Source organism: Jaculus jaculus, chromosome 10 (genome assembly GCF_020740685.1).
Source record: "Jaculus jaculus isolate mJacJac1 chromosome 10, mJacJac1.mat.Y.cur, whole genome shotgun sequence".
Lineage (NCBI taxonomy): Eukaryota > Metazoa > Chordata > Mammalia > Rodentia > Dipodidae > Jaculus > Jaculus jaculus.
In genome coordinates, this window is record NC_059111.1 from 113,997,200 (window position 1) to 114,012,779 (window position 15,580).

At 49.3% G+C, this 15,580-nt stretch overlaps 1 protein-coding gene across 3 annotated transcripts in view; it reads right to left on the minus strand.

Annotated features, from left to right (window-relative positions):
* Nucleotides 1-15,580, minus strand: part of Dpp6 (dipeptidyl peptidase like 6) — an 802,942-nt gene that overhangs the window by 314,518 nt on the left and 472,844 nt on the right. For all 3 annotated transcript variants that reach the window (XM_045160238.1, XM_045160236.1, XM_045160237.1), the window contains exon 3: nt 7,758-7,856. In XM_045160238.1, the coding sequence (XP_045016173.1) occupies nt 7,758-7,856 (99 nt within the window). The remainder of the gene's footprint in view (nt 1-7,757; nt 7,857-15,580) is intronic.

Consider the following 15,580-nt stretch of genomic DNA (forward strand, 5'->3'; position numbering starts at 1 on the left):
GCAGAGCTCAGGAGGCCTTTGCAGAGTTAGTCAGACAGAACGGTCATAAACAGTATGTGTTCACCAGCCTTCCATCACTGTGACAGACACTCGAGACTGATCAGGCATAAATAGGCTTATCTTGGCCCATTGTGTCAGAGGTTTTAGTGCACAGCTTTAGGTTCCTAGAGGTGGGGGTCAGGGTGGGTCACAGTATAGCAAGGTGGAAGGTACGGCAGAGCAGAACTGGTCACCTCATGGCCAGAACATGACCAGAAAGGAAAAGGGAGGGGCTGAAGCCCCACTTTCCCCTTCAGAGGCATGCCCACCAGGGTCAAGGAGATGTCTGTGAGTCCCATCTCTTACAGGCTTGACAACCTCCCAGTAGCACTAAAGGATTGCAACAGAACCTTGAACACATGGGCCTTTGGGGGATGTGTATCCAAACCAAGGCAGATGAGCTCTGCAATTCACGAGCTGTGTGGCCCAGGGCAAGTGCCTTAACCTCGCCCAGTCTGTGTATTCTGAGCCTCAAGATAGGGTTTACTAGAAGCACACCACCACTTTCAGCCTCTGAGGTGGTTTCTACTTGCTACGTCCAACAACATGGCTGAGAGAAGTTACGCGAAATACCTCACTTGCTATTCCTTTGTGCAAAGGGAAGTGATCAGAGATATGGATCTCCAGGTAAATGACTTCACTTGTGTTTTCTGTGTTTCCATGCTAGAATGAGAACCAGGGCTTCCCTCATGCTGGGCCAGGGCTCTACCCTGGGCTATCCTCATAGCTCTTGTTATTCAGAGACCTGGTTTGCAGACAAGCTACACAGCCCTGACTGGTCTCCAACTCGTGCTCCTCCTGCCTCCACCACCCAAGTGCTGAGACTAAGTGTGCCATCCTGATGGTGCTCAGCAGACACGGGAGGCCACACTTAAGACCGGGTGCAAAGAGCATTCGCAGGCTTCTTTATGCTCCCTCGTGAGGCATGGAAATAGGGTCACAGCATCACTGCACATGCACAGAGTGTGGCTGGGGAGTTGGCTCCGTGGGCAAGACCACTTTCTGGGCAAGCGTGGTAACCTGATTTCGATTCCCAGTGCCCATGCAAGAAGCTGAGCATGGCCCTTCCTGTAGGGAGCCTCAGTAATAAAGGAGCAGAGGGCCACTGGGACGACCTGGTCAACCAGTCTAATCCAACCAACCAACCAACCAACAAACCAACCAACAAACAAACAGAACCAGGGTCCTCAGAGTCAGCGAAGTAAGGTAGAAGAGTGGTGTGGCGTGACACCCAGTGTCTTCCTCTCATCTCCACCCCGTGTGCATGGGGTGCACACGTCTACACATACATGTACACAACACATACTCAGACCATATAGCGATTAGAAACAGAAGAAACGTGCAGAGAATCTCTTACGGTGCCAAGAGTTACAAGGACTCAAGAGGTTGGCACTGAGTTGCCCTGAGGCCTCTTCCATGGAGATGCGCCCACCTTGCTTGCTGACTTAGTCTTTCAGCAAAGTGTATGGGGATTTGATTATTGGCCAGAAAACCTGGCCTATGAGTGAAATATAATTAGGACAATGCATTTAAGGCTCCCAGGAAGACACTGTCAAAAGCAAGACAGGGCTGGAGACAGACGCCTGACCTGGAAGGCAGGTGAACTTCAGGTAGAAGCCTGACTGCCTCAGGGCACTGTACTCAATTACGGAGGGACCACGTGACTTTCTTATTAATTAAGGAGGTGATCCACAGTTGTAGAGATGTCAATGATAATTAATTGGGCTCCAGCAGGCTGCTGTTGTTAAGAACCACGTGGGATAATTTAATTGAGACAATAAACGGTAACAGTGAGGGTCACCATGTGAAGGATGTGAGTCCCTAATTAATGGGTTTTCCTAGTGTACTTTTCAAGGACCACTCTAGAAAGAGGACCCAGTGGCATCTCATCTTTGGGTGAAATAGTTGCAGGATATTGAGGTTTGCCTGAGTTCTCAGATGCTTACTTTGGGGAAAACTAAAATCCACTGGCACTGAGTGTCACTGTCTGTGGGCTGCAGGTAAGGTGATGCTTCTGTTGGGCGGAAGGACCCCTGCTCTCCATGCAGATGGTGCCTTGCACAGTGATGGGTATCCCCACATTTCCTGCCTGTGGCCCAATCTTGTTCATCTCTTTCACTGAGTAGGAAAATCTGAGGATCATGGGTATGGTTGGGGTCCTCATGAAATCCCTACAGACCCTCAGTGCTCTTGAGCTAACCATTTCATGCCCTGAGAAATGTTTCTACCTCGCGGGAGGAGGGAAACAACACCCAGATAGCACATGAGACACCTTCTCAAGGAAAAATACATATACTTAGGCATGCACGTCTATATATATATACACAAACATATATGCACATGCTTATCAAAAAATCTTTTGTAATGTAATTTTTTAAAAGAAGTTAGCTGTGGGGCTGAGGAGGTAACTTGGTGGGCTACAGCGCTTGCTATACAAGCATGAGGACCAGAGTGTCACTCCCAGCACCATCTAGATGCTGAGCATGGCTGCGCATGCCATAACAGCAGCCCTGGGCAGGACGGGGTCAGGAGGGTTGCTAGGGCTCCCTGGTCAGCCAGTCTAGCTAAAAAATGGTGAGCTCCAGGTCAGTGAGAGATTGTGTCTCAGGAAAATGGGTACAAGGATGATAGAGGATACGCTGTGACTTCCTCTGAACTACATGTGCACGTGTACACACAGGATAAACAGATACACACGCACACGCATACCCCTCCATATGCTCAAACACACACAAAACACATACTACACAGACATATAAAAAAAAAGTCAGATAGCTGGGTGTGGCGGCACATGACTTTAATCCGAGCAGAGGTAGGAAGATCACTGTGAGATTGAGACCAACCTGGGACTGCAGAGGGAGTGCCAGGTCAGCCTGGGCTCGAGTGAGACCCTACCTGGGAAAAAACACATGTCAGCCAGAGATGACAGTATTCGAGACAGAAGTTGTATTTAAATTTCTTATAGGAGCGACACATGCTAAGGATAAAGTCAGAGTCAGGTCATGTCCCTCTGCTGGCAGAAAGTCGGCCCAGATGGGTTAGCAGAGCGCCTACATCCATTACGCTGTGCTGTGGTGCAGGATGTGGACCCTCAGGCAGGAGACCATGAGCTCCCCTGATGTAGACGAGCTCAGCTGGCCAGTTCCACGCTGAGATGCCCTCTGGCTGTCACTGCAGGGAACGGGGTACACAGGCTGCTGACCAGAGAGCCGCCCAGGCTGCAGCCTGACAGAAGTTGAAAGTCACAGAGGCCCAGGCAATTGATTCTGGTCTGGGGAGTCCAAATATGTACTGTGGATCATAAAGGAAAATGAGGGTGGGGTCTAGCTCAGTTGGTAGAGGGCTTGCCCACCACACACAGAGCTCCTGGGTTCCATCCCTAGCGCCACATAACCCGGGCGTCGTAGCTCATGTTTGTAATCTCAGCACTTGGGAGGTGGCAGAAGTTCAAAGTTAACCTCAGCTACACAGGGAGCTTAATTCCAGACTGGATTGGATACCCTCTCTCAAAAAGAATAAAAAGTGAATGGGACTGTGTGGCCAGAGGAGCGCTGATTTCAAGTGTTTTCAGAAAACGATAAAGCAGTGCTGAAGAGCTGCTCAGTGGATAAGAAACTTGCCACAGAAGTGTGAGGACTGGGAGTTGGATCTGAACCCACAGAAGCGCAGGCACAGGCGGGTGTGGCAGCTGATCTGTCATCTCAGCACCCAGGTGGTGCAGACCGGAAATGCCGGTGCAAGCTGGCCTGCGAGGCCAGCAGAATTGGTGAACTCCAGGCTCAAGGGTGAGACCCTGCCTCAGTGGATACGGTGGAGTTGTGGTCAAGGAAGACCCCTACACAGGAGCCTTCCCTCTCACACACACGTGTACCTGCAGCTCATACAACCACATGCAAACCATTCATACAGACATCTGCAAAACAGAGAGAGGAAACAGAGGTAGTAGATACAGCAGCTATCCAAGAGTCTTGGTGGCCAGGGGTGAGCTGGCAGGGGTCGTGGAGCGGAAAGGAAGCAGGCAGTCCTAAGAGGTGACGAGGGAAGGAAACCTGGGCGGGGGGTTATGCTGAGGCAGGAGCACCTGCGGTCTCTAAAGCTCGCTGGGTAACTGTGAAAAGGTGACTCAATTTATAGTGTCTGAAGTAACGACACTCCCCCCTTTTGGAGTACTGAGGAGCACGTGCAGCCACGAGGCAGTCCGGCGGCGCTGAGGTGATCTCCACTGCCGTAGCTGTTTGCGCCGCCGCTGGCACGCACCTCAGTTAGTGTCTCTCGCATTGTCCCCGTCGGAATCCGTGGAAACGTTCCACAGGAAGCTCTGGAGGAGGCCGTGCAGGGGCGATAGCTCACACAGGAGGAGTGCGAACGTCGCGTCAGGGAGGAGCTAAAACAATCGGACGGCGTGTGCGAGAGCGCCCGGGAGCTCTGCAGTGGACAGGTGTGACTGCACCCGACAGTGGGGCACACTCACCTCCCGAGGTTCTCGTCCCTGGAGGAAAGTGAGATCTTGAAGATGACAAGACAGGAAGTAAGTGCGGAGCTTTCTCCATCTTGGCCTCAACTACAAGCTCACTTCAGGGGCATTGTAAACACGAATGGGTCGGCGGTGAGCTTTTGTTTGCCTGTTGGCTCAAGAGGCCATGATGAACACAAGGTCCCTTGGAACCTGTCCTTCCTGGGCCCTTCCCTGAGGGCACTGTGCCCTGGGACAAGGCTGTCACAGTGGGTCACATCTAGGGAACTCCTTCATTTTCTCTCATTCTGAAAACTTGCAGCTCTGATTGAAGACTGGTCTCCATGGGAAAATGGGAATATCCCGAGCCATTATAAACCCGAGTTTCCCCTTTGTCTGAACCCCACAGATTTATTTTAAAACCCGTCTGGTTTCTCACAATAACAAGGAAGGCGAGGACACAGCACATTTGGAGATGAAATTACTTTGAGCCCTATGCACCAACGTCAATTTTATCTTCTCAGGCACACACCTTTCCAGTACCAGCCAGCTGATATTTTCCTACATCCAAAGGAAGCAACTTCCTTCAACTTTACAGTCTCTCCAAGCCTGTGTCATGAGATGTAGAGGGCTCCTGTCAACAAGTGGTGGGGTTCCTGGGAATGCGTGTGGACACACACAATTATTTAAAAAGAATGCTGGGCATGGTGGTACATATGTGCCTTTAATTCCAGCACTTGGGAGGCAGAGGTAGGAGGGTTGCCATAAGTTCGAGGCCACTCTTTACATAGTGAATTCCAGGTCAGCCTGGGCTAGAGTGAGACCTTAGACCTTGAAAAAAAAACCCAAATAAATAAATAAAAATAAAAAGAATGGATGGAAGAGAAGGGAGGAGGCAGGCTCTTTGTAAATGTTTCTACCCTCTTTCTGGAATTAGGTTTTCCCATCCTGAGCCAGGGTTAGTAAGAGACACATCGATAGATAGTCAGGTTACTGGAGCTAAAGGTAACAAAAATGGCAGAATTTCCTGTCAGCTGATAGCAGGGAACTGCAGAAAACACACTTTTTTTCCCTTTTCTCTTTTCATGATTTTGGGTTTGGGTAGTGTCAAGAATTCAGACTTGGAGACACCTAGTAAGGTTACATGTATAAAGACAATGGGACATTGGGCGGCTTGGGGAGAGGTCAAGTCTGGCATATGCATTTAATGGGGGAACACTGAATATCCAAGGACTGTAAGTATGCATGGAGGGCACAGCGTGGGATTGGGGCCGCCACTGGGAGCAGAGAGGGGGAGAGGAGCACCGTCAACAGGCACAGGCCCCTGGGAACGTGTGTCCAGAGACAGAGCAGTCACTTCTGGCGCAAGCCACTGTCAGAAAAATGAGAGATGACCCTTGCATTGAGCAACCCTGAGGTTACCTGTGGCTCTGGCAAGAGGATGCTTGGGAGCTTGGGAGAGAAGGCTTATCAGGATGGTTCAGAGGAAAGGAGGGCAGAGGGCTGATGACACTGGATGGATAGCTGCCCCAAGCTGACAGGGGACAGAGAGGCCAGGCAGGACTTGGTGTGCTGTGGACTTGGTAAGGCGTACGGGCAGGTGTTGAAAGGGAGAGGATGATGACACATTTGCATGACAATCAGAATAATTGGAGACACAGGAAAAGATTCAGGGGAGAAAGAATTTCACTGCAGTTCTTCGCACACGAGTGAAGGGCTTTCACCTGTCCTTTCTCTGGGTTGTGTGCAGACCAGAGGCAGATCAGTGGTGGCCACAAGCAGGGGGGAGGAGCAAATGTTGCTCCTCTCCCCTCATCAGTCTACTTGAGGAGGATGCAAGAGATGTGGAAGGGGAGGAAAGAGGGGGAGGTTTGAAAGTACCCATCACCTAGGACTGGGGGAGAGTGATGGGTCCCCAGGAATGAGCAGTAATCATTCCACCAATTTATATCATAGAACCCCAGAATGATACGGAATGGGGTCCCAAGGGCTGAGTGGGTAAGTGTGGCTATTGTAACGGGCTTAAGAAGTCATTCAGTGGAGCAAGTGCAGCGAGGGACCACACACACACACACACACACACACACACACACACACACACACACACGACACTAAGGCTGCCTCAATGCCCAGGTGAAGCTCACTTCCAGGTCGGCAGGAAGAGCCCCACTTTGCCTCTGTTCTGGAGTCCTTGGGCCTTCCCCACATGCGCAGCACCCCGCTCTCATTTCTCCTCAGGTTTCACTCACCGCTTTTCTCCCGATACCTATCTCCTGCTTTCCTTTGTAAATAAACGAATCTTGGGGTCAGAAATTGATACTGCACTCAAGGTAGAGGACAAAAAAAGTGACAGATCTGAGGAGGAGATAAAAGGACTCACTGCTAATTGATTTTTTTGAGGGTTTGGGAAGCATGAGAAGCATCGCAGAGAGTCTGACAACAAAACTCCCGAGGACACTGTCACAATGGGGCGAGCCGCACGGGAGGCGGGGTCGCTGCTGAGCCACCTCATGCCGCTGGCCCGCTCTGCAACTGCAACTCTGGACCTCCTCACCAGAACCAGCCTTCACCAGAAAGGTTGTCTGAACTAACGGTTCATTTTCTAGTGCGTTTCACTGAAGTGCAGACTTAAGGCAAACTGCAGATGTAGCAGGAGGGCTGGATGAGCAGACATTGGCACCTTGCTCCCAGGAAGGTGCATTTGGGATTTCAGACCCTCTTAAAGGAAAGTCACTATACAGGGGAACCAAAAGAGTATGAATGTGTCACCATCTGCACCCAATTCGATTTTGTTTTGTTCTTTAAGATAGCTCCCAAACTAGAACACTCGGTTAGGTCCAGTTTATCATGAAAAGGAAGGTGAATTTCCCGCATCTGCATACCAGCTCTGTATTTGACCACGACAGAGGGAAGGGACCTGGGTCCAGGGACGATCAGGACCATGGAAAAGGCAGCTTGGCGCAGCTGCAAAAGGCCCTGTTGCTTAGCAACATGTCTCATCTCCCCATGAGGACTAAGGTCTTGAGGGAGGTGACATGACCACAGTAGACTCATTTCCCAGGAAGTTGAGGCAAGGTTACACACAGTAAGAGCCGGGTTCACCAGATGCACCAGTTCCTACAGATGACAGCCAGCCAGAACTCCATGTGTCTGCAGATCCTCACAGCCACCAGGACAACAAGAGGACAAACTACCACACCCGGGCCAGGGAGAAGGGGCAGGAGAGCAGACGGCTTTCCAAGCTCCCCAAGGACCGTGGACTCACCACTTATCCACTTCGCCTCGGGGTCATGGATCTTGAAATCTTCACTGAAAAGATCTTCCACGCTCACCTTCTTCTTCTGAGACAGACTTGTATCTTCCGCTGGATAAAAAGGAGCAAAAACAGTTCAATGCATGCTGCCTGGATAAGAGACCACAAGACACACTGTTCGACAGTCAGAAATAGCATATAGGGTGAAACATAGTCTCTAGAAATTATGAATGGTGGATGAAAGAAAGCCAGTCTTGTTTCTGCTCTCTAATTATCAGATTATGGAAAAGGAGATCTGGATTCTGTACAATAGTCCCATTCCCTCCTCTTACACACTTGTAATGCACAAATGTTCTTCTCTCTTAGACACAGACGTGAATAACTGTTTCACTTGGTTTATGAAGAAGGCTGGAATGACCAAGAAACTGGGCACTTCTGCCACAGCTGGGCCCCATGGCACTGTACCCCAAAGCATTCATTAGGCAATCCTCGAATATTCTGGGAAGTATGCGGGATCCTGGGAGTTAGTTCCAAGGCATATGAAAAGTCATCCCTTACTTACCCTGCACAAGTGACAATACTGCGTATTCTCTGGCTGTCTTTGGGTTGTTGAGGATTGGCTCTTATTCAGAAAGGATGATACACCCCCAAATTGTTGTTGCTCAGATGAGCAGCCTGGCCATGCCCCATCCTGACCTCCATGTCTGGAAGCACCCTACAGATGCTCAGGTGGGCACTGGACTGACACCCACCCTGAGAGAGTATTCAGTTAATGGCCACACTGAGGGAGGCTTGAAAGTCTGCTGGCTTTTATCCTATTCCAGAGGCTAAAGCACCTGGGTTTTCAGCTCTCTCTCTCTCTCAGAAGAGGCAGTCTCCATTAGAGATGCAAAATCCACTTAGCTGCTGTGGAGAGACACGGGGTGCTCCAGGGGGAGCACACAGGCTAGCCATTGAATCAGCCACTGAGAAAGTATCTGAAACTGACCATTTCTGGTTGGTGTATCATCTACCTAGTCCTTCTGCTCTTAAGTTGCAAATGACAAAAAACATCACATTTTCTTTAAAAGTTTTTGTTTATTGTTTTTATTTATGTATTTGAGAGTGACAGACAGAGAAAGAGGCAGGTAGAGAGAGAGAGAATGGGCGCGCCAGGGCCTCCAGCCACTGCAGACGAACTCCAGATGCATGCGCCTCCTTATCCACCTGGCTAACGTGGGTCCTGGGAATTGAGCCTTGAACTGGGGTCCTTTGGCTTCACAGGCAAGCACTTAACCACTAAGCCATCTCTCCAGCTCATTTTCTTGAAGACGTGGGTCCTCCTCTCACCAGCTGGTACTGTGCCATGAGGCAGGATGACCTCAGTGCGCTCCAAGGCCTTATGGCTGTGGACGCCTGCTTGGTAGTTTGTGGTGCTAGGGATGGGAGCCAGGGTGGCACCTGGCAGCCAAGCTCTACCACGGAGCCCTTCAGACCACTGTGTGACACTGCTTCTTACGTCTAGTCTAACGTCCTGTCTCTTCGGTGTGCGGCTGTTGAAGCAGCTCTGGGCCATCAGTGTGCTTGCGCTCGGCCGCTCCATTAGCCTCTTTTAGCGGTCTGTTGCCAAGTGAGTGGTGGGTTTAGGACATAGCAAGAACCTTTGCAGGGACTGCATGATGAGGAGAGGAATAATCTCTGAGTAAAGCCCTCAAGGCTTCTTTGAGATTCAGCCCAGCTACAGGTTTTTATCCCCACAGTGATAAGCTCTCTTCTAGCTTCTTGGGATGTTCCAGGTTACGGAGATCAATGAGAAAACCCATGTCCCTTTGGCCTTCACACTGGCCTGTCCATCTAACCATCCACCTCTCTTTTATTACACCAATAAGACACTCTGGCCCTTTCTGATCTCTGTCAGGATTTGTGCATTGGCTTGGTTCTTGAGTGCTGAATGGGATTAATATGCATGGACGTCTTCTATATTTTTTTAAGTTATTTGCAGAGAGTGATAGAAGAGAGACAGAGATAATGGGTACACCAAGGTCTCCAGCCACTGCAAACAAACGCCACGTGCATACGCCACTTTGTGCATCTGGCTTTACATGGGTACTGGGGGAGCTGAACCTGGGTCCTTAGGCTTTGCAGGCCTTAACCACTGAGCCATCTCTTCAGCTCCGAAAAGTCTTTCAAAATTGCAGAGTGAGGGCTGAAGAGATGGCTCAGTGGTTAAGGTGCATGCCTGAAAAACCTAAGGACCCGGGTTCAGTTCTCCAGGTCCCACATAAGCCAGATTCACATGGTGGTGCATGCGTCTGGAGTTCTTGCAGTTGCCAGAAGTCCGAGCACGCCTACTCTCATTCTATCTCTCCCCGCTCTGTCTCTGATAAAGAAATAAATAAAAACAAAATCTCTAAACTTGTAGGATGGACTGATTCAGGGTGACCTTACAGTGAGGCATGACCTTATCTGGAGCAATCCCAGGCAATGAACATGGGTAGACCCAACCCCAGCCCGCCCTCTAATTGCTCTCTGTCTGTCTCTCAAAGAAACCTGGACAAAGACACGGCCTCGCCCATGATGCACTCGGTGTAAAAAGCAGATGATAAATAAGAATTTTAAACATCACCAGACACTGACCTAATATAGTTACTTGATATTCTTATGTCTAATACTGTTAGGCTGGGACTTGCTACTTAGGAAGTCCAAAGCTTTCTGCAACGCTCAGCAGCATATGGCTAGAAAAAAAATCATGTTAAACTTAAATTTCACCAGATTAACCCTCACATCGTAAGGATGATTCCAGCTCCCAGTTAACCCTCACTGTGTAAAGATGATTTTAGCTCTGCATTTTGAGTCGCTCACATGCCAAATAAGAAAAGAATATAAGACCCACAACTAAAGAAGCCATGGAAATAAAAGAGGGAAAGGCAGTTGATCAAGTTGATCTTTTTTTCATTTCCTAAATGTGTTTTATTTGAAAAATTGTGAGCTTATTTGATTTTTAATGACATTTTAAAAAGTATTTTAATTTTTTGACAACTTTATACATGCACATAATGTCTTTATTGTGTTAACCCCTATCCTCTCTTGTCCCCTTCCCAGTCCTGCTGAGCCCCTTATTGTTCCTACCAGATCCCTCTCCCTCTTCTCTTTCCATGTCTTTTTTGTGACATCCTGAGTTTAATCAGGGCTGTTTACACAAACATGGGAGGGGAGTCATGAGCAACTTAGCCAGTGACAGCGCCACTAAAGAAAATGACTCGCCTCCTCAGAAACCGTTAACTGCCCTTAACTCCTCAGAGCCGCTGAACTCTCATGAATTCCTCCCCATCCAAGATAAGGTGTAGTCAGGCCAGATCCCGGCTCAGTGACGTGTGGCCTCATGAGCGCGCTGGCCACGCCACGTCTGGAAGGCAGAATCCCACAGCACTCCTCCCCCGCACCGAGCGTACATTCTTTCTGCTCCCTCTGCTGCCACACTCCCCAAGCCGTGGAGGGGAGTATATGTTCTGTCGAAGGCTGAGCACTCAACAGACACTGGTTCTCAGCATCGTGACCAGTGATGAGGGCAGTGTGTTGCCCACAGCCACAAGAAACCTCCGAGACCAACGCTGGGAGCAGCATTCATGTAGGAGGTTTGGATATAGTGACCGATCGAGGGAGAACTATTGTGAGCGATCCACACGCACACACAACATAAAATTTTCCATTCGAGGTCTTAAAAAGGTCAGGTTCCACTTTGTCAGGAAGTAGCTCTGCCCCTGCAGACACTCCCTGCTTCCTCTTAGGACTGCGATGACTCTCTGGCAAAGCTGTTGAATACAGTAACTTATAGCTTGATTTGCTGCCCACATTGTTCAAGGTGGTGATGGACATGAGTGACTGACGTGTCCTGTGAACCACATTTAGCCTGGTTGAAAGGCCTTCCAAACAGGAGATAGTTCATAAACCCCTGAGAACCCCCGTCAGCGAATGGCGGAGGACAACGGCAGTGGCGTAAGAGCAGCCTTCTTGTCCTTACTCTCACGGAGACCATGGAATAGGAACGAGGGATGAATTCTTGGGAGGTTTTCTTAAGGCAAAAACAAAAGAAAATCTGCGCCGAGATAAAGGGGATAAAAGAACACCCAGGCTGGGAAGGAAAGCAGGGGTGAGAGGTTGCTCATGGAGGTAGTATCCTTGGGAAATTGTATTTCGGGATTGGCGAGGCAGGCAGCACGAGCAGAAAAGTAGCTGGAGATAGAGGGAGATGCTTTCATATTTAATATGTTGAAATTCGGCTAGAAAATGGTCACTTGTGGGCCCCTTTCAAACCTGGCATACAGTCACGCGTATCTAAGATTTAACAGCTCTCCTGTCAGAGCTGTTGCCAATGACTACCGCTCAGGGCTGCCCTCCAGCTGCCCTCCTCCTCATCTCTGCTTTTGGAATCCTACCTTGGCTGTGCAGCCACCTCCCTCCCCCGAGGTCTCCCAGCCCTCACCTTTGCTTCCGCGTTTCCATCTGTGCGTGGGGCGGGGGGGCACCAGTCTGAAGCAGGCGTGCCAGCCTGGTTGGACCATAAGTGCTCTGCATCAGTGCCGTTGGCACCACTGTTTCAGCATCTCTGACCTGCTTTTCATACTGTCCTTAACTTTAAAGTAAGTATATTTGAATGTGATAGTTTGTGTCAGTGCAAAAGACACAGCTCTCACCTCAAAGGAGAAAGAGAGAGTTTATTCTGGAGCCAACTATGAGTGGCTGTGGCCTGAGAACACAGATTTAGGTGATCCCAATTCTATATTCCAGTGTGTTAACCATTTCATGAAGGTTTAACAGTTCCAGAACAAAAGAAAGTCATAAATCAAGGCACTTTTCAAACACACTGGCTGACCATCAGGTAGGTGGGTTACAGCAAAGCAGGGAAGTCTCCACCACGGGCCTCAGATGTTGTCTGGTGACATTCTTAGCCCTTGGGTTGGTGGAAGCTGGTGGTGTCAGTACATCCCAAAATGGTCACACCTGATCAACTGATAGTCACACGGGAGGTCAGACACAGAGGGAGGCAACAATGGCTATTGAGGGGCTATTGGTAGCCCAAGGTAGTTTGGTTCTGACTTGCAACGTGTTCCATCTATCTGTGATCACAGAGTTTTAACAGCCTCTTTACCCTTGCTGGAAATAGGTTCAGCAGACGCAGTCCTTTTCTGGGAGCTTTGCTTCACATTTGAATGTTTGTCCCCCCAATAGACTCCGGTGTTTTCTTAAAGCTAATAACTTGGATTTCTAGCTGCCTGGCTGGCAGTGTTGCTGGAGGCAGGTCTGATTTCTAGTCCAAAGGTATGCGAAGAGGTCCAGCTCTGCCTGGCCCTGCTGTTCATGCTGCCCATCTGTGTTTGCATTTATGAATGGGACCTGGCTTCTTCCACCCTCACGAAACTTCCCCGCATCTGTAAGCCCGAAACACATCCCATTCCTGCTATGAGCTCTGTCTGTTTGGAAGTCCATCCCAGCAACGTGGAACTGTCTACAACATTGAATTTTTAAAATTCCGAAGTAGCGTTTTCAACTTCATCTATTCTGCTTTTATATTTTCAGGCTTCTTTATCACAACAATTCTTTTTTTTTTTTTTACTCTTTGTTTTTAAAAAAAAATCTTTAAAAAAATTCTCTAAGGGGCTAGAGAGATGGCTTAGCAGTTAATGTGCTTGCATGCAAAGCCTAGGAAGCCAGGTTCAATTTCCCAGTACCCATGAAAACCAGATACACATGGTGGTGCATGCGTGTGGTGTTTGTTTGTAGTGGCCTGAGGCCCTGGAACACTCTTCCTCTCCCTACCTTCCTCTCTCTATCTTAAACAAATAAGTGAAAAATAATCTTTAAAAAAATTCTTTAAAAACAACACCTAAGATGGGGCCTGGGGAGATGGCTCAGCCAGGAAAGTGCTTGCTGTGCAAACATGAGGGCCCAAGTTCAGATCCCACACTCATGGAAAAGGCAGGCACGGCAGTGGACCCCTGTACTGGGAGGTGGAGAGAGAGGATCTCTGGGAAATAGCTCGTCCAGCCAAATCCGCGAGCTCAGGGTGCATACACACACACTGAAAGGGGGAACAGAAGGGTTTTCTAAGCCTGTTAGTTTGCTCTAACTTGAATAACCACACAGCATACCCGGTCCAGCGCCAATCTCGTTAGCCCACCATGTGTCGGGCCTGAGGCCGAAGGAAGGAGGTATAGGTCAGTAATAAGGGGAGTTGCTCAGGTACATCCCTTTCCTAAGATGTCTGGTGAACATTTAAATAGTTGTTAAGTAGTAAAACAATTGAAAAACATTTGGTACACCTTCTCCAGTGATTTTAAAACAAGAGACAGGGCTGGAGAGATGGCTCGGCGGTTAAGGTGCTTGTCAGCAAAGCCTAAGGACCTTGTTCAGTTCCCTCGCACTCACATAAAGCCAGGTGCACGAGGTGGCACATGGGTCTGGAGTTGGTTCACTGCAGTACCTGGTACACCCTTTCTTCCTCTCTCTACCTGCCTCTTTTTCTCTCTGTAGCAAATAAACAAATAAATATGAACAAACAAACAAACAACAAGCACTGGAAATAAACCCCAGGACAGGCTATATCAGTGTCTGTGGCACGGGGGCCCCGGGGCCTCGCCTCTGCTGACAGCCCAGGGCAGGACAACCTGCCCAGACCAGTGAGGGGCCTGAGAGGCTCTGCTTTAACTGCTGCAGCATCTTCAGGGGGCAGTGAACCTGCCCTTCTTCTAATCCTCATGGAGTAGGGTGGCAGGAATGCCACTTGCAGGAAGAAACACCCAAGGGACTGGGGGGTGAAATGATCTCTCCAAAGACATGCCGCACATGCTAAGGACTCCGTTTCCAAAGCACAAAGGAGACCAAACCTCTGATGGGCCGGGGATACACAGACTCCTATACTGACACTCAGCATAGAAACTGCCCTGATTTAGAACAAGGCTTTAGGCTATTTCTACACAAGTTGATAAAAGTTTTGCTCCCTTAGGCATACTTGGGAAGAGCAAGGAGACGAGACATGGTGCACACTGGTCCTGCTGGCACTGAGAAGGTGGAGGAGAGAGGGGAAGTGTTACAGGGCGCTGCTGAAGTTGAGGAAGAGTCCTTGAACCTCAAACCCTGGGTTTGTGTTGTATTTAACCTAAGAAGTGGACAAATCAAACAAGGATAATTATTAGATTATTTTATTTATTTATGGAAGTACAAAACCAAGGTAACAAAAGTGGAAACGCCCATGTGGTTTGACAGTACGTGTGGTGGGCCTGGAAGAAAGTGAAAGGAGATTTAGACAGAGGAAGAGAAAAGAAAGAAAAGAAAGCAAGCAGCTGGGGAAGTGGCTTAGCAGTTAAAGTGTTTTCCTGCAAAGCCTAAGGACCCCTGTTCAATTCCCCGGGACCCATGTAAGCTAGATACACAAGGAGGCACATGCGTTTGGGGTTTTTTCCATGGCTGGAGACCCTGGCGCGCCCATTCTCTCTGCCCCTTCCTCTCTACCTCTCTCAAATAAATGAATAAAATATTCTTTAAAAAGAAAAGAAAGTACAGAGAGCCCCTGCCATGGAGGGCAGGAGGAGGTAGAGAGGGGTCAAAAGGGTTCCCCCCTCCTGGAGGCTCAGGAGTGACAAATGGACAGCCAAAAAGAGAGCCTTGCGCCTGGTAAGGATCCATTTACAGCCTTACAGTGGGGAGCTGCGCCTTGCGGCTCGGGTGAGCCAGAGTGAGGGCTCATCGGTCTGGGCTAGGGGAGGCTCAAGAAGAGGCCAGCCATGAAGCAACTGACCACAACTCAGGATCAGATTTCAGTTCTGGGAAAGGGGACTCCCTCCCAGGGAGGGGCTCAG